We start from the raw sequence: 25,920 nt of genomic DNA, 5'->3' as shown, positions 1-25,920 counted from the left end.
TCTTTTGTTTCTAGCCTTATAGTCTACCCTGTGTCCTACATGTTAGTTCAGATTCCCTGGATATAGTTCTCATATGCTTTATATTTCCTTCCTGAAACACCCTACCTCTATCCTCATTATGGGAAACCTTCAAGGCTTGAGTCAAAAATCTTTTTCTCATGAAAATGAAGCCCTCTCTGACCATACTCCACTCCTTTCCCTGCCCATCTCTTAAGAATTAGTTATTCCCTTTTCTGTGTTTTGCTAGTACTTTATGTCCCCATTATTTTCGTAGCACATTATGTCGGTGATCCTCAACCAGGGTTGGGGATCAAAATCATCTGTGTTTTTCAAAACACGTGGCTATGTTCCATCACTGCAAATTGTTATTTAGTAAGTGTAAGGTATAGCTGAGACATTATATGTGTATAAAATTCTTTAAATAAAAATAATACCTAATATTTATTAAATGCACTCCATGTGCCAGGTACTGTTCTAAGCATGTTATATATATTCGTTTAATCCCCCCATCGACCCTGTGAAATAGATATTATTATTATCATCCCCCTTTTTCAGATGAGAGAATTGAGGCATAGCTGAGAATTGGTAGAGCTAAAATTCCTATCAGAGCATTCTGGCTCCAGAGTCTGTTCCTTTGACTATTTTACTATATTGTCTCTTCCAATAACCTATTAACAAAACCACTGTATTATTCTGGTATGTTATATGTTTTTCTGTCTCTGCCTAGTTATAAGCTCCCAGAAGACAAAGATTGTGCCTTACTTATTTTTTTATCCCTAGCACTCAACAGAATATTCCATATGTAGTAGATACCATTAAATGTTCCTTAAATGAATGGAAAAAATGGATATGAATGACTGAGAACTGTGGAATGTAAAGTAATTACGAATGTGAGGAATCATCTTTTCATCTTACCTTCTGCTCACTCTCCACAAGACACCGCAATTGTACCCTATCCCGCGGTTGATTCTCAAAGCTTGGTCCACAGACACCTGGGGGTTCTAGAGACCCTTTCAGGAGATGGCAGGATCAAACTGTTTTCAGGACAGTACTAAGACATTTGCTGATTACACTGTGTTGTCGTTTGCACTGATGGTGCAGAGATAAAGATGGGTCAAACTGCTGGCTCCTTAGCATGAATCAAGGCAGTGGCACCAAACTATACTCAGTCATTGTGTTCTTTGCTGGCATGTACTTGCAGTGAAAAAACAAAATAAACAAACAAAAAATTGCCAGTTTCACTTAAAAAACATTCTTGGTAAAGCGGTAAAAATTATTCTTTTTAGCATCAACCACTGAGTATATATCTTTTAAAAAAAAAAGAGATATAATTGACATATAACATTTTATTAGTTTCAGGTATACAACATAGTGATTCAATATATGTACATATTATGAAATGACCACAGTAAGTCTAGTTAACATTTATCACCATATACAGAAATATAATGTCTTTTTAATATTCTGCATGATGAAATGGGGAGTACACAGAAAGCAGCTCTGCTGCATCCCAAAGTATGAATGTTTTTCAAGGAAAAGCACAAGATTGAGATCGTTTGAGTTGAAAGCTGCCTTTTTCTTTTAAATGTGGAATGCTTCACGAATTTGCATGCCATTCTTGCTCAGGGGCCATGCTAATCTTCTGTGTATCGTTCCAATTTTAGTATATATGCTGCTGAAGCAGCACTTTTTTTTTTTTTAACTTGAAAGAACAATTGACAGATAAACTGTGGTTATTCAGACTTGGGTATTTGACAGATACTTTCTCAAAAAGGGGGTTAAATGAGCCTGTCACTTCAAGGAGAACAACTGACAGTATTTGTTGCCAATGATAAAATCTGAATTTTTAAGCAAAAATTAAAATGTGGAAAACGTGTCTATCACTGCAACCTTGGCATTTTTCCAATATTTAAAGACTTTCCGATGAGATTGGTGATGATTTAATGTGCTTTTTGATACAATAAAATGTATCAACATTTGGAAGATCTGCATAATTCACTGAACCAGTATTTTTCATATGTCCAATTCACATGTTATAAAATCATGCATAGGTTTAAAAAAAATCTATTCAAAGTGTAGGAAAGACCAATGAATTTTAATGTAACGAGATACAAAGACTTTGATGTAGTTTCAGATTCCACATTTTAGCTACTCTTTAAGAAACTACCACTTAACAAGTTTTGGTATAGTTTCAAAGGAGAATATCCACAATTATATGAAATGGCTATTAAAATCCTCCTCCCTTTTCTGACTATATATCTTTAAAAAGCAAGATTTTCTTCATTTATTTCAAATAAAGAATCTTAACAGATTAAATGCAGTGGCAGATATGAAAATCCAGCTGTCATCTTTTAAGTCAGATATTAAAGAGATTGGAAAAGATGTAGAACAATGTCACTTTTCTCATGAAACATTTTTTTGTTTTGGAAATTTTAGTTATTTTTCATTAAAAGTGTTATTGTATTTGAAGTGAGTTAATAAAGATTTAAAGTTTTTTAAACTTTATTTTCTGATATGGTAAATATCAGGAGATAATAACCCACATAAGCAAAACAGAGGGATCCCGAGACCAAAACCCCTGAGAATTCCTGTCCTGTCCTGAGTTCTCTGCTGCTGTCCTCACTGATAACTGGCAGTGTATATTTCTTTTCCCCTTGAGTTCTTCCCCTATTTCATATGTATCTGTATGTGGTAGGATTTTCTGGAACCAGTCTTCTTTTTCCTCAGCTCCCTTTAGTGTACCATATCTGTTCTTAGGCTGGCTTCCCTCCCTAAATTATTACTACATATCTAAAGCACACTGAGGCTACAAATTCTGGACAATTGTTTTATATTCTTTTTTCCCTCCTTAATTATTGGCCTCTAGACATCTCCAGAATACCAGAAACTGCAGGATTCCAGTTCTTGTTATGAGTCTCTTGCTCTCCATCTCGGCAGGAAAAGGAAGGAAGCAGAATACACACTGGGTTTCTGGAAGACCTTTCCTGGAAAAATGACGGTAAACCGTGCCAATTGTTGATATCCCAGAAAACAGCAGGCTTATCCATAACAGCTGCCATAATTTTCTCGGTTTCTCACTTATTTATGGTAATAATGCTTCAATGACCCCTTTTCTAAGGGCAGCTAAGGACCACAGCAGTGGGGGCTTTAAATATCAACACCTTCCCTCATGGCTAGGAATCCTTTCTGAATATGTCTCTCCCTCTTTTGTTTGTTCCTATCTTTTTATTTTCCTTTGAGCACTGATTTTGTGAAATGTCTGGATCCCGTCTGAATTTAGGTTTAACACCAAACTAAGCTATGACCAACAAATTCTCCTAAATGTGATTTGTATCTTTTTCATCTTCTCTTTGCAGAAAATAATTTTGATACTTCAATTTTGTATTTGTTTTTAATCCCAGGATTCCTTGAGGAAGCCAGAGCGTCGACTGCTGTGTGAGAGCAGTAACCGGGCCCTGTCTCTGCAGCATGCTGGGAGGTTTTCTGTGAATTGGTTCATTCTCTTTAATGATGCCCTAGTCCATGCCCAGGTAGGCTGGATTCCTAACCTTAAAAGAGGCCCTGGGGCTTCCCTGGTGGCGCAGTGGTTGAGAGTCCGCCTGCTAATGCAGGGGACACGGGTTCGAGCGTTGGTCTGGGAGGATTCCCGCATGCCGCGGAGCAGCTAGGCCCGTGAGCCACAGCTACTGAGCCTGCGCGTCTGGAGCCTGTGCTCCGCAACAAGAGAGGCCGCGATAGTGAGAGGCCCGCGCACCGCGATGAAGAGTGGCCCCCGCTTGCCGCAACTAGAGAAAGCCCTCGCACAGAAACGAAGACCCAACATAGCAATCAATCAATCAATAAATCTTAAAAAAAAAAAAAAAAAAAAAAAAAAGAGGCCCTGGAAGGTGCAGTACTATGAGTATTTAATTAATCGTAGTATCAGTTTATTTTACAAACTATTGTGATTTTACTGAATCTCTTGAGTAAAAGAGACTGTTTAGCTTGCTTTTGTGGTACTGGCCAGATTTCAGGGAGCTTTTTTAGTTTCCAACTTGAAAATGAGTGTCAGCCATCTGAAGGGGTCCTTGCAGCAGACATGGCGAGACCATTGGGGTTAGTTATGTTATGGGGACTATGTGGCTGAGGTGGACTTAACCGTTTGAAAGGGGTTCTGCAGCAGTGACCCCAGGGCCCACATGGGCTTTCTCAGATGTGTCTCCATGTTCTTTGTTTCAGTTCTCCACACACCATGTTTTCCCTTTGGCCACACTGTGGGCAGAGCCACTTTCTGAAGAAGCTGGTGGTGTGTAAGTGTCCCCCCAACCTCATTCCCTTCCTCTGTTACTTACCCAGTTTGTTTCCTTAGACATGAATAAAATGGGGAGGCTCAGGAGGCCTCCCCATTCTGCACAAGAAGGCTTACCCTCCCAGCACGTAGGTAGTAAGTGCCCTGCTGGGAAGAACATGACAAATCATGACAAGTGGTGGAAGGGCTTCTCCATTGTTCTCATCCCCATTGTTTAACCCAGAGAAATAACTGTGTCCTTTTCCCACCGTGGGAACCACACCCAGGGCATTGAATATATTTAAATTTAATTGACTTCTGATCCCTTTGAAATAAACAAGTTGCTTTTCATATTTGAGGATTGATGTTGTAATGACAGGTTGTCATACTTACTGATCTTTATCATTGTGAACGTTTTAGGAATGGCCTAAAGATAACTACACCTGAGGAGCAGTTCACTCTCATTTCATCAACACCCCAGGAAAAGGTTAGTCCATCATGGTATTTTCTTTCCATCTTTGGCCTGGCTCTTTCTGTCTTGCCTGATGATCCATAATTACGCCTGATAAATCGTCATTAAACCAGGACTGTAGAATTTTGTTGTTGCTGTTGTTCTTTATTTTATTTTATTTTTTTATACAGCAGGTTCTTATTAGTTATCTATTTTATACATATTGGTGTATACATGTCAATCCGAGTCTCCCATTTCATCACACCACCACCACCACTTTCCCCCCTTGGTGTCCATACGTTTGTTCTCTACATCTGTGTCTCTATTTCTGCCTTGCAAACTGGTTCATCTGTACCATTTTTCTAGATTCCACATATATGCGTTAATATATGATATTTGTTTTTCTCTTTCTGACTTACTTCACTCTGTATGACAGTCTCTGAGTCCATCCACATCTCTACAAATGACCCAATTTCTTTCCTTTTTATGGCTGAGTAATATTCCATTGTATATATGTACCACATCTTCTTTATCCATGCGTCTGTCGATGGGCATTTAGGTTGCTTCCATGTCCTGGCTATAGTAAATAGTGCTGCAATGAACATTGGGGTGCATCTGTCTTTTTGAGTTATGGTTTTCTCAGGGTATATGCGCAGTAGTGTGATTGCTGGGTCATACAGTAATTCTATTTTTAGTTTTTTAAGGAACCTCCATACTGTTCTCCATGGTGGCTGTACCAATTTACATTCCCACCAACAGTGCAAGAGGGTTCCCTTTTCTCCACACCCTCTCCAGCATTTGTTTGTAGATTTTTTGATGATGGGCATTCTGACCAGTGTGAGGTGATACCTCATTGTAGTTTTGATTTGCATTTCTATTTTGGAGATAAATCCTTTGTCCATTGATTCATTTGCAAATATTTTCTCCCATTCTGAGGGTTGTCTTTTCATCTTGTTTATAGTTTCCTTTGCTTTGCAAAAGCTTTTAAGTTTCATTAAGTCCCATTTGTTTATTTTGTTTTTATTTCCATTACTCTAGGAGGTGGGTCAAAAAAGATCTTGCTGTGATTTATGTCAAAGAGTGTTCTTCCTATGTTTTCCTCTAAGAGTTTTATAGTGTCCGGTCTTACACTTAGGTCTTTAATCCATTTGGAGTTTATTTTTGTGTATGGTGTTAGGGAGTGTTCTAAGTTCATTCTTTTACATGTAGCTGTCCACTTATTGAAGAGACTGTCTTTTCTCCATTGTATGTCCTTGCCTCCTTTGTCATAGATTAGTTGACCATAGGTGTGTGGGTTTATCTCTGGGCTTTCTATCCTGTTCCATTGATCTATATTTCTGTTTTTGTGCAAGTACCATATTGTCTTGATTACTGTAGCTTTGTAGCATAATTTGAAGTCAGGGAGCCTGATTCCTCCAGCTCCATTTTTCTTTCTCAAGATTGCTTTGGCTATTCCAGGTCTTTTGGGTCTCCATACAAATTTAAAAATTTTTTGTTCTAATTCTGTAAAAAATGCCATTGGTAATTTGATAGGGATTGCATTGAATCTTTAGATTCCTTTGGGTAGTACAGTCATTTTCACAATATTGATTCTTCCAATCCAAGACCATGGTATATCTCTCCATCTGTTTGTGTCATCTTTGATTTCTTTCAACAGTGTCTTATAGTTATCTGCGTACAGGTCTTTTGTCTCCCTAGGTAGGTTTATTCCTAGGTATTTCATTCTTTTTGTTGCAGTGGTGAATGGGATTGTTGCCTTAATTTCTCTTTCTGATCTTTCGTTGTTAGTGTATAGGAATAGAAAAGATTTCTGTGCATTAATTTTGTATCCTGCCACTTTACCAAATTCATTGATTAGCTCTAGTAGTTTTCTGGTGTCATCTTTAGCATTCTGTATGTATGGTATGTCATCTGCAAACAGTGACAGTTTTACTTTTTCTTTTTCCAATTTGTATTCCTTTTATTTCTTTTTCTTCTCTGATTGCCGTGGCTAGGACTTCCAGAACTATGTTGAATAAGAGTGGCGAGAGTGGACATCCTTGTCTTGTTCCTGATCTTAGAGGAAATGCTTTCAGTTTTTCACCATTGAGAATGATGTTTGCTGTGGGTTTGTCATATATGGCCTTTATTATGTTGAGGTAGGTTCCCTCTATGCCCACTTTCTGGAGAGTTTTTATCATAAATGGGTGTTGAATTTTGTCAAAAGCTTTTTCTGCATCTATTGAGATGATCATATGGTTTTTATTCTTCAATTTGTTAATATGGTGTATCACACTGATTGATTTGCGTATATTGAAGAATCCTTGCATCCCTGGGATAAATCCCACTTGATTGTGGTGTATGATCCTTTTAATGTGTTGTTGGATTCTGTTTGCTAGTATTTTGTTGAGGAATTTTGCATCTATATTCATCAGTGATATTGGTCTGTAATTTTCTTTTTTTGTAGTATCTTTGGTTTTGGTATCAGGGTGATGGTGGCCTTGTAGAATGAGTTTGGGATTGTTCCTTCCTCTACAATTTTTTGGAAGAGTTTGAGAAGGATGGGTGTTAGCTCTTCTCTGAATGTTTGGTAGAATTCACCTGTGAAGCCATCTGGTCCTGGACTTTTGTTTGTTGCAAGATTTTTTTTTTTTTTTTTTTTTTTTGAGAGTTGATTCTTTCTGGGACCTTGAAGAGGTGCTGTGGGTTTTTTTGTTTGTTTTTTTTTTGCTTCTTAAAAAAAATTATTTATTTATGGCTGTGTTGGGTCTTCGTTTCTGTACAAGGGCTTTCTGTAGTTGCGGCAAGTGGGGGTCACTCTTCATCACGGTGCGCGGGCCTCTCACTATCACGGCCTCTCTTGTTGCGGAGCACAGGCTCCAGGCGCGCAGGCTCAGTAGTTGTGGCTCACAGGCCTAGTTGCTCCGTGGCATGTGGGATCTTCCCAGACCAGGGCTCGAACCTGTGTCCCCTGCATTGGCAGGCAGATTCTCAACCACTGTGCCGCCAGGGAAGCCCTGTTGAAAGATTTTTAATCACAGTTTCAATTTCATTACTTGTGATTGGTCTGTTCATATTTTCTATTTCTTCCTGGTTCAGTCTTGGAAGGTTATACCTTTCTAAGAATTTGTCCATTTCTTCCATGTTGTCCATTTTATTGGCATAGAGTTGCTTGTAATAGTCTCTTAGGATGTTTTGTATTTCTGCGGTGTCTGTTGTAACTTCTCCTTTTTCATTTCTAATTTTATTGATTTGAGTCCTCTCCCTCTTTTTCTTGGTTTATCAATTTTGTTTATCTTCTCAAAGAACCAGCTTTTAGTTTTATTTATCTTTGCTATTGTTTTCTTTATTTCTGTTTCATTTATTTGTGCTCTGATCTTTATGATTTCTTTCCTTCTACCTAACTTTGGGTTTTGTTTGTTCTTGTTTCTCTAGTTCCTTTAGGTGTAAGGTTAGATTTTTTTTTTTGGCAATTCAAATTTTTTAATTTAAAGTTATTATAAAATATTGGTTATAGTCCCTGTGCTATACAACATATACTTGTAGTTTATTTATTTTATACATAGTAGTTTGTACCTCTTAATCCCCTACCCTTACCTTGCCACTTCCCCCTTCCTTCTCCCCACTGGTAACCACTAGTTTGTTTGGTTAGATTGTTTATTTGAGATTTTTCTTGTTTCTTGAGGTAGGATTGTAATGCTATAAACTTCTCTCTTAGAACTGCTTTTGCTGCATCGCGTAGGTTTTGGATTGTCGTGTTTTCATTGTCGTTTGTCTCTAAGTATTTTTTGATTTCCTCTTTGATTTCTTTAATGATCTCTTGGTTATTTAGTAACGTATTGTTTAGCCTCCATGTGTTTGTGTTTTTTACGTTTTTTTCCCTGTAATTTATTTCTAATCTCATAGCATTGTGGTCGGAAAAGATGCTTGATATGATTTCAATTTTCTTAAATTTACTAAGGCTTGATTTGTGACCCAAGAAGTGATCTATCCTGGAGAATGTTCTGTGTGCACTTGAGAAGAAAGTGTAATCTGCTGTTTTTGGATGGAATGCCCTATAAATATCAATTAAGTCTATCTGGTCTATTTTGTCATTTAAAGCTTGTTTTTCCTTATTAATTTTCTGTCTGGAAGATCTGTCCATTGGTGTAAGTGAGGTGTTAAAGTCCCCCACTATTATTGTGTTACTGTCGATTTCCTCTTTTATAGCTGTTAGCAGTTGCCTTATGTATTGAGGTGCTCCTATGTTGGGTGCATATATATTTATAATTGTTATATCTTTCTCTTGGATTGATCCCTTGATCATTATGTAGTGTCTTTCCTTGTCTCTTGTAACATTCTTTGATTTAAAGTCTATTTTATCTGATATGAGTATTGCTACTCCAGCTTTCTTTTGATTTCCATTTGCATGCAGTATCTTTTTCCATCCCCTCACTTTCAGTCTATATGTGACCCTAGGTCTGAAGTGGGTCTCTTGTAGACAGCATATATATGGGTCTTGTTTTTGTATCCATTCAGCAAGCCTTTGTCTTTTGGTTGGAGCATTTAATCCATTCACATTTAAGGTATTTATCAATACATATGTTCCTATTACCATTTTCTTAATTGTTTTGTTTTTGTAGGTCCTTTTTTTTTAAATTAATTTATTTAATTTATTTATTTTAGGCTGCATTGGGTCTTTGTTGCTGCACGTGGGCTTTCTGTAGTTGTGGCGAGCGGGGGCTACTCTTCCTTGTGGTGCGCGGGCTTCTCATTACAGTGGCTTCTCTTGTTGCAAGCATGGGCTCTAGGCGTGTGGGCTTCAGTAGTTGTGGCACGTGGGCTCAGTAGTTGTGGCTCATGGGCTCCAGAGCGCAGGCTCAGTAGTTGTAGCGCAAGGGCTTAGTTGCTCTGCGACATGTGGCATCTTCCCAGACCAGGGCTTGAACCTGTGTCCCCTGCATTGGCAGGCAGATTCTTAACCACTGCGCCACCAGGGAAGCCCTGTAGGTCCTTTTCTTCTCTTGTGTTTCCCACTTAGAGAAGTTCCTTTAGCATTTGTTGTAGAGCTGGTTTGGTGGTGCTGAATTCTCTTAGCTTTTCTTGTCTGTAAAGCTTTTGATTTCTCCATTGAATCTGAATGAGATCCTTGCTGGGTAGAATAATCTTGGTTGTAGTTTCTTCCCTTTCACCACTTTAAATATATCGTGCCACTCCCTTCTGGCTTGTAGGGTTTCTGTTGTGAAATCAGCTGTTAACCTTATGGGAGTTCCCTTGTATGTTATTTGTCATTTTTCCCCTGTGGCTTTTAATTATTTTTCTTTGTCTTTAATTTTTGTGAATTTGATTACTATGTGTCTCAGCCTGTTTCTTCTTGGGTTTATCCTGCCTGGGACTCTCTGTGCTTCCTGGACTTGGGTGGCTATTTCCTTTCCCATGATAGGGAAATTTTTGACTATAATCTCTTCAAATATTTTCTCGGGTCCTTTCTCTCTCTCTCCTCCTTCTGGGACCCCTATAATTCAAATGTTCGTGTGTTTAATGTTGTCCCAGAGGTCTCTTAGACTGTCTTCATTTGTTTTCATTCTTTTTTCTTTATTCTCTTCCGTGGCAATGAATTCCACCATTCTGTCTTCCAGGTCACTTATCCATTCTTCTGCCTCAGTTATTCTGCTATTGATTCCTTCTAGTGTATGTTTCATTTCAGTTATTGTGTTGTTCATCTCTGTTTGTTTGTTCTTTAATTCTTCTAGGTGTTTGTTCTTTAATTCTTCTAGGTCTTTGTTAAACATTTCTTGCATCTTCTCGATCTTTGCCTCCATTCTTTTTCCAAGGTCCTGGATCATCCTATCATTATTCTGAATTCTTTTCTTGAAGGTTGCCTATCTCCACTTTATTTAGTTGTTTTTCTGGGGTTTTATCTTGTTCCTTCATCTGGTACATAGTCCTCTGCCTTTTTATTTTGTCTATCTTTCTGTGAATGTGGTTTTTGTTCCATAGGCTGCAGGATTGTAGTTCTTCTTGCTTCTCTGTTGTTGTTTTAGTGCAGCAATTTAAAACATAAAGCAGTTTATTTCAAGAGCCAATCAGTATTACTCAATAAGGAGAGTATTAGGAGTCAGAAGTTTTTTCACACCAAGGAAAGCTAGCAGGATTTAAAGCGGTGCTTGATGAGTTGTTGCCTTAAGCTTACTGAAATTTACTTTTTGCTCCTAGACAAAGTGGCTCCGGGCTATAAGCCAAGCTGTGGATCAGGCTTTGAGGGGGACGTCTGATTTTCCACCTTATGGAAGTGGCAGCAGTATTCAAAGGCAGGAACCACCCATTTCACGCAGTGCCAAATATACTTTTTACAAGGATCCTCGCCTAAAGGATGCAACCTATGATGGACGCTGGCTTTCAGGGAAACCTCATGGCAGGTGAGAATGTTTACAGTTGGATTTATGCCTGGAGGCAGGATGGTAGTCTAATTACTGCAAAAGTACTGATTATCAGAAACATTAATTGACATGTATTATTCTTTACTTATGCATTGCAGAGGGGTTTTGAAGTGGCCAGATGGAAAGATGTATTCTGGCATGTTCAGGAATGGCTTGGAAGATGGGTAAGAACTTCGTGAACATGAGTGTAAATTCAACTACAGACTTAAATTATGTTATTTTGTGTTTAGAGTTATCTTCAAGACAGTTAGTAGAATTTTGTTTTGTGCTTTTGGAAGTGGATTAGGACTTATAATGCACTTGTATGAACATGAAGAGAGCTAGGAATCCAGGGTGCAGCCTTGATTTGTCTAGAATGAATCACTTACCTTGACAGCTGTGTTACCTCAAGTTACACAGCCTACATCTGTTGACGTGGAACTGTGTTTTCTATCCATTTCTTAGTTGTAAAGACTGAGGACCTTGGGTAATGTTGATGTTGAGATTGTTGATATAGAAGTGCCCCCTTTACACAAAGGACATAGAGAAATTTTCCTTTCAGTAGTTTTAATTCATCTTTAATTTCTGTGATCTGTTGAGGGGGAAATCTTCTAAATGATATTGTATCCTAATGGTACTCAAATGACACTATTTTTATATAAACTTATGTTTTCTAACACTGTAAATATATGGCAGTGAAGTATTTTGTATCATGTTAGAGAACTGATATATTTTACTATATCAAAAGATTATTATATAAATTGTGTAGGTGATTTTTTTTGTGTGTGATAATATAAAGTTTTACGATGTCTTTTAATCTCCATTTAATAGAATTTCAGAATGAGAAGAGACTTGAGATAATCTGATTTACCCCCCTTATTACACAGATGAGGGAGCTGGGTACCTGGACTTACCCAAGGTGATGCAGCTAATTAGTGGCGGAAATAGGCCTAAACCACAGGTTTTCTGTTTTTCATTGGACTTGGGATAAAACACCTAATTGCTCTGTGTAGTGGTGTTGATGTCCCACTCCTCTAAGACTTGCCACATAGCTTAGGTAATAGATAACAGCTTAAACCAAGACCCCATTTACCCCTTTCCTCCTCTAGGTATCAACAGATCTTTTCTCTGTTCTTGTTATATTTGCCAGTGTATACACATAAAAGGTGAATATGGCATAATGCATCTTAAGATGTTTTTATTCCCCTTGGCAGGTATGGAGAATACAGAATCCCAAACAAAGCACTGAACAAAGAAGACCATTATGTGGGCCATTGGAAAGAAGGAAAAATGTGTGGTCAAGGAGTCTATAGGTAATAGCATTAGAAATGTTGCTGGACTGGTTGGTGTTGCTTTTTCAAAGAATCATTTAAACCTAAATGTTTGTGTAGCCAAATTTTCCAAGCAGTAAGTTTTGTTTATTCTTCTTATGACTGAAACTATATAGAACTATATAGAGTCTTCTTTAAAAGAACAACCTCTCATCTATCACAAGATGAAAATATTAGGTTATTATTTAGTTCTTCACAAAACTGTGTAAGCCTTGTAAACCATAACTTTCTCATAGAATCTCCTAAATACCTTGCTTGTAAATTTATCTTATATTTACTGCATGATTCTGATATGGACAAAGCCTGTCATTCTTTCAGAGATGACTCATTATTTCATTTTCCTGTAAGGGACTAAATACACATTTTTCCCCATGTTAACACAAAATACCACCCACAGCATCTTCAACTTCTTAGACTCAGTCATTCAAAAATGAGATTTTTATAACCAAAGCAATCTTGAGAAAGAAAAACGGAGCTGGAGGAATCAGGCTCCTGGACTTCAGACTATATTACAAAGCTACAGTAATCAAGACAGTATGGTACTGGCACAAAAACAGAAATATAGATCAATGGTACAGGATGGAAAGCCCAGAGACAAACCCACGCACATATGGTCACTAATCTATGACAAAGGAGGCAAGAACATACAATGGAGAAGACAGCCTCTTCAATAAGTGGTGCTGGGAAAACTGGACAGCTACATGTAAAAGAATGAAATTAGAACACTCCCTAACACCATACACAAACATAAACTCAAAATGGATTAAAGACCTAAATGTAAGGCCAGACACTATCAAACTCTTAGAGGAAAACATAGGCAGAACACTCTATGACATAAATCACAGCAAGATCCTTTTTGACCCACCTCCTAGAGAAATGGAAATAAAAACACAAATAAACAAATGGGACCTAATGAAACTTAAAAGCTTTTGCACAGCAAAGGAAACTATAAACAAGACGAAAAGACAACCCTCAGAATGGGAGAAAATATTTGCAAATGAAGCAGCTGACAAAGGATTAATCTCCAAAATCTACAAGCAGCTCATGCAGCTCAATATCAAAAAAATAACCCAATCCAAAAATGGGCAGAAAACCTAAATAGATATTCCTCCAAAGAAGATATACAGATTGCCAACAAACATATGAAAGGATGCTCAACATCACTAATCATTAGAGAAATGCAAATCAAAACTACAATGAGGTATCACCTCACAGCAGTCAGAATGGCCATCATCAAAAAATCTAGAAACAATAAATGCTGGAGAGGGTGTGGAGAAAAGGGAACCCTCTTGCTCTGTTGGTGAGAATGTAAATTGATAACAGCCACTGTGAAGAACAATATGGAGGTTCCTCAAAAAACTAAAAATAGAACTACCCTTTGACCCAGCAATCCCACTACTGGGCATATACCCTGAGAAAACCATAATTCAAAAAGAGTCATGTATCACAATGTTCATTGCAGCTCTATTTACAATAGCCAGGACATGGAAGCAACCTAAGTGTCCATCGACAGATGAATGGGTAAAGAAGATGTGGCACATATATACAATGGAATATTACTCAGCCATAAAAAGAAATGAAATTGAGTTATTTGTAGTGAGGTGGATGGACCTAGAGTCTGTCATACAGTGTGAACTAAGAAAGAGAAAAACAAATACCATATGCTAACACATACATATGGAATCTAAAAAAAAAAAAGGTTCTGAAGAACCTAGGGGCAGGACAGGAATAAAGACGCAGACGTAGTGGATGGACTTAAGGACACGGGGAGGGGGAAGGGTAAGCTGGGACGAAGTGAGAGAGTGGCATGGATATATATACACTACCAAATGTAAAATAGCTAGCTAGTGGGAAGCAGCTGCATAGCACAGGGAGATCAGCTCGGTGCTTTGTGACCACCTAGAGGGGTGGGATAGGGAGGGTGGGAGGGAGATGCAAGAGAGGAGATATGGGGGTAGATGTATATGTATAGCTGATTCACTTTGTTGTAAAGCAGAAACTAACACACCATTGTAAAGCAGTTATACTCCAATAAAGATGTTTTAAAAAAAAAAAAGCCATGAGAAAAAAAAAAAAAAAAGAGATTTTTTGATTGGTGAAAAATAGTCATATAAACAAATAATTACAGCTACCAGTGAGACATGAGTATAATTTTGAATTTCCTAAACTTTGTAAAAATGAGCATCAGAACTCAGTGTGCTTGTGATCTTTATTCATTCTTTCTAACCACAGTTACGCCTCTGGTGAAGTTTTTGAAGGCTGTTTTCAAGATAACATGCGTCATGGTCATGGTCTCCTACGAAGTGGAAAGTTGACTTCATCTTCTCCCAGTATGTTCATTGGCCAGTGGGTAATGGATAAGAAAGCAGGATACGGTGTCTTTGATGATATCACTAGGTACAGTACCCTGCTTCTAATCTCACAGTTTAGCGTGAGAGGATAAGGTTCCTCTACTTCTCCAAAAACTGATGTTTTTATGAAGGCTGAGCACCTTAATTTGACAGTACTTCGAACATTTTTAATAAGACAGAGTTGTCAGGTGTCATTTTATGCATTTGTTTGTGAACCAAACAACAGGTTACTTCTTTACAAGATCAAGATCATTCAAAATTAACATTGGTACCATTTTCCTTAAAGCTTCACACATAAAAAGCTTTTAGTGTCTCAAAGAGGCTACCAAACCTTTGACTGTTATACAGAGAGAAACCTTTAATGCAGTCAGTAGGTAACAGGAGTAAAAGGTTAGGAGGATCAATGGAAATTCCCTTTTGGGGTCATAGAATAGTATCTAAACACCTTTCTGCCTAGGTCTTCCTATCAGGTTAGAGACTTGTAACCATGCCAGCAACCCAGGAATCAAGCTTGGTTAAATTCAATTAACTTGGGGAGGAATATAGTTCTTTTGCCCCTGTATTTGGTTTGGCCTGATTTGCTTTTGGACTAAATATATACTCTTCTTCTCATATTATTGTCATAATGTGTGATTTTAAAATTTTTGCTGTTATCACTAAAATCCATGATTATTTAACAGGCAGTTTGTACTAATTTTATTTTTTTTAGTGGAGATTAGTAAGATTTCTCGACGTTTCAGTAGGTGAAGAATGAACCTTCTTTTATGATAAATCCCATTTCTTTTAAGTTAGTAAACTTTTGGATGAGAAAATATTGTGCATAGGTTTGAGCCTACCTTTTGAGTGACTCATTTTGATGACATTATTTAGAGTTGAATTCTTGGCATTAATTAAATATTTTAAGGTTATCAAGGAAGTACTGGAAGTATATACAGGTCTATGTCTGGTAGACTATAATGTTAAATTCCTGAGAGAACATTGCTCTGAGTGGGATATATTTTACAATCACATTGTCCCATGTTTGAGGAGACAGAGTTGACCACTTTGACTAGAGAAATGGAACAGATACCAACCTAGGGGTGATGCTTGGTACCTCCCATGTGATAATTGTTTTTCTCCCACCTCATCTTTATCATCATTGATTTTTTATTTCATTTCTTTTTTTTTCTCCTATTTCTTTGCAGAGGGGAGAAGTACATGGGAATGTGGCAAGATGATGTATGTCAAGGGAATGGTGTGGTAGTTACCCAGTTTGGATTATACTATGAAGGCAACTTCCACCTTAATAAAATGATGGTGAGTGGAATATTTTACATATAGTTACTGTTGACTTTTTGAAACTCCTATGTCCTTAACTTTTTAACTCATCTTTTTATTAGTGTTCTACCTTTCCTAGTACTGTTTTTCTTGTCTTAAGATTATGTAAGGCTCTGGGGGATGTGACTGTGGGTATCCTAAGTTACTGTGTGTTTTATGTGTTGTGATTTTTGTTTTGTTTCTTCACATAGGGAAATGGAGTTTTACTTTCTGAAGATGATACTATCTATGAGGGAGAATTTTCAGATGATTGGACCCTGAGTGGAAAGGTTGGAAACTTCTTTCTTTCTCTGATAATCTTTTACTAATTTTTTCCTGACCTTTAAAAAAGCTAACCTATAATAAAATTCACCTGTTTTAAGCATACATTTCAATGATTTTTAGTAAATACGCAGAGTTGTGCAACCATTACCACCATCCAGTTTGAGATCATTTCCATCACCCAAAAAGATTTCCTTCACCATCTCCTGCCCATTTGCAGTCACTCCCTGGTTCCACCTCCAGTCCCAGACAACCTCTGATGGACTTTATAGATTTGCCCTTTCAGGTCTTTTCATATAATTGGAATCATACAGCAAGTATTCTCTTCCCTGTGGCTTCTCACATTTAGTATGTTTTTGAGGTTTTTCTATATTGTGGCATGTGCAGTACTTTATTCCTTTCTATTACTGAATAAAAACCACATTTTGTTTATCCCTTCACCACTTGATGGGCATTGGATTATTTCCAACTTTAGACTGTTTCCAACTTTGGGCTACTATGAGTACTGAAGTTGACTGCAACTTCTTCTTTTTTTAGTTGAAATATGGTTGATTTACAATATTGTGTTAGTTTCAGGTGTACAGCATAATGACTCAGTATTTTTGCAGATTATACTACATTATAGGTTATTACAAGGTAATGGGGATAATTTCTTGTGCTATACAGTATATCCTTATTGCTTCTCTATTTCATATATAGTTGTTTGTATCTGTTAATCCCATACCCCTAATTTGTCCTTATACCATCCACTCCCCTTTGGTAACCACAGGTTTGTTTTCTGTATGTGTGAGTCTGTTTCTGTTCCATTTACATTTAAAACTTCTTGTGTGAACATGTGTTTTCATTTCTCTTGGGTGGATACCTAGGAGTGCAATTGCTGGGTTGTATGGAAAATTGATGTTTAACATATTAAGAAACTGCCAAACTGTTTTCCAAAGTGGCTGCATCATTTTACATTCCCATCGTCAGTGTATGAGGATTCTAATTTATTCACATCTTTGCCAATATTTTTTATTTTTTTTTCCTCTTTGTCATTCTAGTGGGTGTGAAGTGATATGGTTTTAATTGACTTTCCCTAAATGACTAATAGACGCATTATAGAGCATATCTTCATGTACTTACTAGCAATTCATCTGTCTTCTTTGATGAAATGTATATTCAAATATTTTGATATTTTAAGAATTTGCTTGTTTATAGTCTTATTGAATTTTAAGGATTTCTTTATATAGTCTGGATACAAGTTCTTTATCAGATAACAAGGTTCACAAATATTTTCTTGTAGTCTGTGTCTTGTCTTTTTGTTTTCTTAATAGTGCCTTTTGAAGTACAAAAGTTTTTAATTTTAATGGAGTCCAATTTATCAAAAAAACTTTATGATGAATTATGCTTTTGATTTCATATCTAAGAAATCTTTGCCTAACTCAAGGTTACTAAGATTTTCTTCTGTGTTTTCTTTGAAAAGTTTTATAGTTTTAGCTCTTATGTTCTATGTCTATGATTCATTTTGAGGTAATTTGTATATGATATGAATTAAAAGTCTAAATTGATCTTTTTGCATGTGGGTATCCAATTGCTTCAGCAAGTTTTCCCATTGACTTTTCTTGACACCTTTGTTGAAGTTAATTCACTATAAAATGTGTTTATTTTTGGACTCTGAATTATATTCCATTGATCTACATGTCTCTCCTTATGCCAGTACCATGCTGTCTTGATTACTATAGATTTCTAGTAAGTTGTGAAATCAGGAAGTGTAAGTTTTCCAACTTTGTTCTTTTTAATAATAATTGTGGCTATTCTGGATCCTTTGCCTTTCTATATAAATTTTAGGACTGGCTTGTTAAAATCTGCAGTAAAGCCTGCTGAGATTTTTATAGGGATTATTTTTACTCTACAGATCAAATCTACTCTACAGATCATTGGGAAGAATTACCATCTTAATAATATTGAATCTTCCAATCCATGAATGTGGAATGTCTCTCCATTTATTTAGATCTTCTTTAATTTCTATCAGCAATGTTTTGTAGTTTTCAATGTGCATCTCTTGCATATCTTTGGTTAAATTTATTCCTAAGCATTCTTCTTGATGCTATTATAGAGAGAATTATTTGCTTAATTTTATTTTTGGATTGTTCATTGCTATTATATAAAAATACAATTGATTTTTGTATTTTGTTCTTTTTTTTTTTTTTTTAAAGATCATTCACAGTTACTTTTTTTTTTTTTTTTAAATTTATTTCTTTATTTATTTTTGGGTGTGTTGGGTCTTCGTTTCTGTGCGAGGGCTTTCTCCAGTTGCGGCAAGCGGGGGCCACTCTTCATCGCGGTGCGCGGGCCTCTCACTGTCGCGGCCTCTCTTGTTGCGGAGCACAGGATCCAGACGCGCAGGCTCAGCAATTGTGGCTTACGGGCCCAGTTGCTCCGCGGCATGTGGGATCTTCCCAAACCAGGGCTCGAACCCGTGTCCCCTGCATTGGCAGGCGGACTCTCAACCACTGCGCCACCAGGGAAGCCCTGTATTTTGTTCTTATATCCTGAAACCTTGCTGAATTCATGTATTAATTCTAGTAGGATTTTTTTTAATGGATTTCTTGCATACAGGATCATGTTGTCTGCAAATAAAGACAGTTTTACTTCTTCTTTTGCCATCTGGAAGGATTTTTTTTTCTTGTCTGACTGCACTGGCTAGACTCTCCAGTAGATGTTGAATAGAAGTGGTAAGAGTGGACATCCTTGCCTTTTTCCCTGTTTTAGGGGAAAAGCATTAAATCTTCCACCATCAAGTATAATGTAGCTAAAGGTTTTTCGTAGATTCATCAGATTGAGATAGTTCCTTTCTATTCCTAGTTTGTTGAGAGTTTTTATTATGAACAGGTTTTAGATTATGTCAAAGGGCTTTTTCTGTGTCTACTGAGATGATTATGTGGTTTTTGTTCTTTATGCTATTAATACAGCATATTATATTGGCTGCTTTTCTGATGTTAAAGTAACCTTGTTTTCCTGGGATAAATCATACCTAGTCATGGCATATAATCCTTTTTATATATTGCTAGAATTAATGCTAATATTTTGGTGAAGATTTTTACATTTATATTTATTAGGTATTTATTATATTTATGTTTATAGTTTTCTTTTTTCATGATGTTTGTCTTTGGTACTGAGGTAATACTGGTCTCATAGAATGAATTGGGAAGGGTTCCCTCCTTCTCCTTTTTCGGAAAGAATTTGTAAAGCCTTAGTGTTATTATTGCTTCTTCGAATGTTTTAGAGAATTCACCAGTGAAATCATCTTGGCGTGAGCATTACTTTGTGAGAAGATTTTTAATTTCTAATTTAATTTCCTTACTTCTAATTAGTCTATTCAGACTTTTCATTTCTTCTTGAGGCACTTTTGGTAATTTGTTCCTCTTAAGGAATTTTTCTATTTCATCTAAGTTACCTAATTTATTGGCATAAAGTTGTTCTCTTAGTATTCCCTTCTAACCTTTTTAATTTTTGTAAGGTTGGTGTAATGTCCCATTTCTTGATTTTGTAATTTTATGTCTTCTCTTTTTTTTTCTTGATCTAGTTAAGTGTCTTTTTTTCTTGATCAGTCTTATTAAGTGTTTGTCAAGTTTGTATATCTTTTCAAAGAAGCAACTTTTGGCTTCATTCATTTTTGTCTGTTTTCTATCTCATTGATTTTTGCTCTAATTTTTATTATCTCCTTGCTTTGGGTTTAGTTTGCTTTTTCTAACTTTGTGAGGTGGAGTTTTAGATTAGTGATTTGAGATCTTCCTTACTTTATAATATAAATGTTTACAGCTTTAAATTTGCCTCTAAGTACTGCTTTAGTAGCATCACATCAATTTAGATAAGTTGTGTATTCATTTCATTCAGGTAAAAATATTTTACCAATTTTTCCTGTGATTTTTCTTTAATCCATGGATTGTTTTCATATACTTTTTGCACACGCATGTACATACACCTTTTTAAAAAGAATTAGGGACTAGTTAAAAATGAAAATGTTAACCATTTAGTGCTTTTTTTTCTTGATTTTTAAGATTGAAAATATTTCCTCTAATTCCACGTTTTTTCTGACTTTACCTAGGGAACATTGACTTTGCCAAATGGAGACTACATTGAAGGTTATTTTAGTGGAGAATGGGGATCTGGGATAAAAATCACTGGAACGTACTTTAAGCCTAGTCTGTATGAGAGTGATAAAGACAGACCTAAAGTTTTGTGAGTAACTAGTGTTAATTATGGATTAATTATTGAATGTTTTGAGTTGTCTTGCTTTTATCAAAGCTGGTTAATATTTCAAATGCAGGACAAGTTTTTTAATTCTTTTTTTCTTTAAACAATGTATAACCTTGAATTGTAAACTGAAACTGCTATAGATAGCTAAATCTGTATTCTTGGCTTAGTTTATAGCTATAGAGCTTAAATGTTTAAAATGATGAAAGTTCTGTGTGTGGGAATAATCTTACTGTTAATGGTGCAGGTATCCAAGTTGATTGAAAGAGAGATTTTAAATGGAAGCCCTGCACAACTTGATTTTGAAAAGTAAAGGTCAATCCTATATATACACTAATACGCTGCATATATTGGGAAAAGTCAAAGTCTTTTAAGTGTATGATGTTTTTCCTCCAAGTTTTTGGCATATGTTTATTTCCCTTTATTGTTTCCAGCTTTAGCTTTGTTTTTGTATTTTGGTAGCATCTCAGATTCTTTGTTTTCATGGGAGCTTCATATACTTTCTGTACCATGTTTATTTTTAGTATTTTTAGAACCCAGTATGTAATGCATTTCACAGTTCTCAGTATGAGATGTGCAAGGCACAGAAAGTCCTCATTTTATCAGGGATCAATTTTGCAACATCAATTCTGTGGAAATGTAGAAAGCAAAGGAGTCAGTTCTGATGTGCTTCCTACTTAATTCATATACTTTAGTAACTAATAAACACTAAGTAGCTAAAAACCATCCATTTAAATTTTTATTCAGTTTTTAAACAGTGGAACCACCATCAGTTTAGGCAGTTTTTGTCACAGAAGTATTTGCAGTTGTATATTAGAAAGTTTCTGTTCTTCAGGGTTTTTGCACGAAATAAGTGATTAATGAGAGGCTGACGTGACCTTATTAGCAGGAAGCTTGGAAACCTGGCAGTGCCGGCTGATGAGAAGTGGAAAGCAGTGTTTGATGAATGTTGGCATCAGCTCGGCTGTGAGAACCCAGGCCAAGGGGAAGTTTGGAAAGCGTGGGACAATATTGCTGTGGCCTTGACTACCAGTCGGCGCCAACACAGAGACAGGTGCGTGAATGCCTGCCCAGCATAGGGCAGAGCCTGGTAGGAAGACGAAACTTAAAACCAGTAAGTTGTCAAGGCTTCCCACATTTAGTTTTTAAATATAACTTAAAAGTCAATTATGTACTTCTGGGTAAGGATGGATAAAACACACCTCCCTGTATTTGCTACTGAACTCAACTATAAAACCTAGGCAGAATGCATGGACATTTATTTGAAACTCTGAAAAGTAAATATCAGCAGGTGTTTTGGGGAAGAGCAGCTGAATTTAGAGTACCACCCAACCAGTGGTGAGTTTACTGGGTTTCTTAACTTCAATATTCCTCATCCTAAACCCAGTATAACCTGAAACTAGAAACAAGCACTGTGGTGCAGACAGACAGAGATCCAGAAAAACCTCTCTGTTTCTGGCTCAAGATGCAGAAAAGAGACTTCCTAAAGCTCAGAAAGAGTAGAGGAGGTACACTGGGTTTTCTCTCTCTCCTCTTTCTCCACTTTCTCATGCCTCAGTCTGCAGGCACTTCTGTGGCAGGGGCAGTGATGGCTGCGGCTGGAGCAGCCATGAAACGGGATGTGTGCAGGAGCCAGCACTCTTGCAGGAGTAGACCCTTCTTCTCCCTTGATGGATCATCAGGTCCAAGAGTCCTGGCCAAACGTCATTGCTCTTTGGCCTCTCTCTCTATCCTCCTACCACTTCATGGAAGTGGGCAGTTTCTGGCTGGAGGACCTACAAGGGGAATCAGAAAATGCTGGGGAGGTCATGGAAAGAGAGGAGCTCTGGAAAGCAACCCTGTAAATTTGTTTATGAACTCCTGGATTCACCCCAGACCTGCATGTGTGGATTTGATCCGAATCAGCCAAACACTTTGAGAACTCAGCTGCTAAGTTGACTTCCACCTAGGTCCCAGACTAACACCTCAGTGGTACTCACAGAACAGACCCAGATAGGACTGCAAAGCCCTTGAGAAGTGAACTAACATTGGAACCACAGCCCACAGATGGCTGAAACAAAAGTATCAGCTGTTTCAGAGATTCCCAAGATCACCTACACGTTCAGTGATTCACTAGACAGACTCATAAGACTCAACATATAGTCATACTCACAGCTAAGAGTTATTACAGCACCACAGTAAGGCTCCACAGCCCAATCATAAGGGAAGAAGACACAGGCAGAGTCTGGAGGAACCCATGTGCAAGCTTCCCATGCTCTGTCCTTTCTGTGAGGGGTCACACAGAGCACACTCTCTCCCAGAGCAGTAAAATGCAGCCACACATATACAATGTTTCTGCTCAGGGAAGCCCATCAGAGATGCAGTGCCCCAGATTTTTACTGGGGACTAGTCACATAGGCATCCTGTGCTTAGCAACTACCAAAATTCCATAGTCCCAGAAGGAAGCAGATGTTCACCACAAATCACTTTGTTAGTACAGTCTATGGACAGCAAAATATCCTTATCAGTTAGGAAATATTTCATATTAGTATAGGGAACTTTTAGAAAGCTTAGTTCCCAGGTACCAGCCAAGGGCCAACTTTATAAGCAGGTCCTTGTAAAGATAACAGTTTCAGTTCTACTATGTTTACTATGTTATGGATGGCAACATTCTCCATTAGGATGTAAACAAGACCCCAAATCTCGTAACATAATACTCAAAATGTCCAGGAAATAAACCAAAATTACATGGCAATCAAAGAACCATGAAAACCTCAACTCATTTGGGGAAAGACAATCAATAGACATCAACAACCCCCTACCATAGATTTTGGAATTATCTGACAAGAATTTTAAAGCAGCTATTATAAAAATGCTCAAATGAGCAATTGCAAACATCCTTGAAACAAATATTAAAATTGAAAGTATCAGCAAAGAAATAGAAGATATAAAGATGAACCAAATCAAAATTTTTGAATTGAAAAATACAGTAACCAAAATTTTAAAAATCACTGGGTGGGGTCAGTAGCAGATTAGAGATTACAGCAGAAGAGTCAGTAAATGTGAAAATAGATTGGTAGAAATTATTTAAAATGAACAACAGAACATGAAAAAAAAGTGAATAGAGCTCTAAGGACCTGAGAGTCTAATATTTGTGTCCTTGGAATCCCAGAAGGAAAGGAGAAAAATTGTGGGGCTGAAAAAATATTTGAATAAATAGTGGTTGAAAGGTTCCCAAGTTTGGTGAAAGACATAAACCTACACATTCAAGAAGCTGAACAAACGGCATCCTAGAAAAAACCAAATATCCATGTACAGACACGTTACATTCAAATTGGAAGGAAAAAATCTTGAAAGCAGATAGAGAAAAATTTTGCATTACGTATATGAAAACAGCAATTCAAATGGCTGCATATTTGTTGTCAGAAACCTTGGTGGTCAAAAGGAAGTCGCACAACAATTTTGAAGTGCTGAAAGAAAAATTACAGATGTACTTTTCATTTCTCTTTTTCTACTTTTTTCTTATTTTCTTCCCTTTTCTCCTTTTCCTTTTTCCTGCTTTTGTTTTTCTCCATCTGCCATTCTTCGTATTTCCTTATTTAACTTGGCCCGTCACTTCTGCAGGCATTGACTAGCATTCATATCTAAAGAACTTGCTAATCCCTACAGTATAGGAAGAAGGTTTTGTTTTGTTTTTTCCTGTGTTTGGGATAAGTGGGAATTGATTATAGTGTTTCATTCATGAAGTTTATAATTTTTACCTCCTACTCTTTCTATCAGTAGAGAAAATGGAAACTCTCAGGATTGATTAAAGCTGTGGACCTGCCCTTGTGTGGGATGCAGTTGGTCATCCTTCTCTGATAGAGCCCATGTGCATAGACATTGAGACTTGAGCCCTACAGTTAACCTTGGTTAACTCTTGTTGGGTGTTTCCAATAAGTAAGAATGAAAGAACTTTTGTATAAAACCACATTGCTGCCACAAAGGTCTTATTTGTTTATCTAAACCAGTATCATAATGATAATTGTGCACTGTTTCTAATTTCTCATTGATTGTAATCTAATAGAGTGCCATTACCAAAAATTTCAGTTGATGACTAGTATGTGTTTTATCTTAGCCTCTTCATCCAGAGCTTCCCTTTTACCCATTGCGTGCTTACCGCACCACTGTTGTGGCATCCACATTATCTCCTTACTTCTTGAGCTCATTTCCATTTCAGCCTTTGCCATTTGATTTATTTTCCTTAATCCTTAGCTCTCCCTCTCCCCTTTATTCCATTTTTATTATCACTAACAAGTCTATCGCCAGTTTTCTCTTCAAGCTAACGTTGTAGTATTTTCCAACACCATGGTTTCTCTTGGTGCAACATCTTCATTAATTTATTGTGGTTGGTGTGGAGTAACATTAAATGCTACTTTGAATGACTGTTACATAAACCTAACAGCAGGTCAGTTACCAATTATGCACACATTTGGGCTGAACACTGCTGGATGCTCCGTTTCATCCTTAGTTGGTGACTGTGCTTCACGTGCACTTACAATTATCTTGCTTTCTTGAAATACATGATAGGCTTTCTTTTCTCTTTTTATAGTCCAGAGATATTAAGTCGTTCACAGACTCAGACACTAGAGAGTTTGGAATTCATTCCTCAGCATGTTGGTGCCTTCTCTGTGGAGAAATATGATGACATCAAGAAATATTTAATAAAGGTAAACAAGAGTCAAAACCATGCCAGTCTTGTGAATTAATGATACAACTGACATGATATATCATTCAAATGTACTCACAGTTTATTGTTACTCATATCCTGTTTTTGCTTTTGAGGTATGTCTTTCGTTAGTTCTCTGACTACTAAAAGCACATTTCTCCCTAAAGATTGACCTATTGTGATAGAACTTTATAAGTTTTGTAAAGTGTTCAAGGGGGTTCTGGACATCTAGGGTCAGTGTTTATGATGGCTTTTTGTTTGTAACGTTAGCAAACTAGAGATTGTATAAATAAAGCATGCTGCCCTCACCCCATGGTTATGCTGTCTTTGCTTCCTTCTCAAACCCTGTGAGATCAGCCCACAATTTAAAGAATGACATGTATTGACATGGGGGTGCAGGAAGGAGTATTAGGAGAAATCAAGGGAACTGAACAGTGATTGTTTCAGAGCATAATCAACTGTCATTATTCAGTTTTCTGGAAAGTAACATTTCATATATTTTTCATGACGTTTAAGGTATGTTAGAACCTTTCTTTTTTTTTTTTCCCTTCGGCTGTGCCATGTAGCATTTGGGATCCTAGTTCCCCGACCAGGGATCGAACCCGTGCCCCCTGCAGTGGAAGCGTGGAGTCCTAACCAGTG

The 25,920-nt window shown here is 37.1% G+C and overlaps 1 protein-coding gene across 8 annotated transcripts in view; it reads left to right on the top strand.

Annotated features, from left to right (window-relative positions):
• Positions 1-25,920, top strand: part of ALS2 (alsin Rho guanine nucleotide exchange factor ALS2) — a 90,490-nt gene that overhangs the window by 52,119 nt on the left and 12,451 nt on the right. For 5 of the 8 annotated variants that reach the window (XM_082466933.1, XM_082466931.1, XM_082466937.1 and 2 more), the window contains exons 14-26: positions 2,867-2,998; positions 3,402-3,530; positions 4,219-4,289; positions 4,688-4,754; positions 10,893-11,095; positions 11,215-11,280; positions 12,310-12,408; positions 14,659-14,823; positions 15,962-16,073; positions 16,286-16,363; positions 20,443-20,576; positions 21,478-21,645; positions 25,162-25,279. In XM_082466933.1, coding sequence (XP_082323059.1) covers positions 2,867-2,998; positions 3,402-3,530; positions 4,219-4,289; positions 4,688-4,754; positions 10,893-11,095; positions 11,215-11,280; positions 12,310-12,408; positions 14,659-14,823; positions 15,962-16,073; positions 16,286-16,363; positions 20,443-20,576; positions 21,478-21,645; positions 25,162-25,279 — 1,542 coding nt within the window. Of the gene's footprint in view, positions 1-2,866; positions 2,999-3,401; positions 3,559-3,877; positions 4,179-4,218; positions 4,290-4,687; positions 4,755-10,892; positions 11,096-11,214; positions 11,281-12,309; positions 12,409-14,658; positions 14,824-15,961; positions 16,074-16,285; positions 16,364-20,442; positions 20,577-21,477; positions 21,646-25,161; positions 25,280-25,920 lie in introns of those variants that run through there. The other 3 variants (XM_082466934.1, XM_082466938.1, XM_082466939.1) reach the window with 2 other exon arrangements.

This window comes from Balaenoptera physalus, assembly GCF_965194825.1.
Source record: "Balaenoptera physalus genome assembly, chromosome: 6".
In the NCBI taxonomy this organism is placed as follows: domain Eukaryota; kingdom Metazoa; phylum Chordata; class Mammalia; order Artiodactyla; family Balaenopteridae; genus Balaenoptera; species Balaenoptera physalus.
The sequence above is the reverse complement of the archived record's forward strand: the minus strand, read 5'-3'. Positions and strand labels throughout refer to the sequence as shown.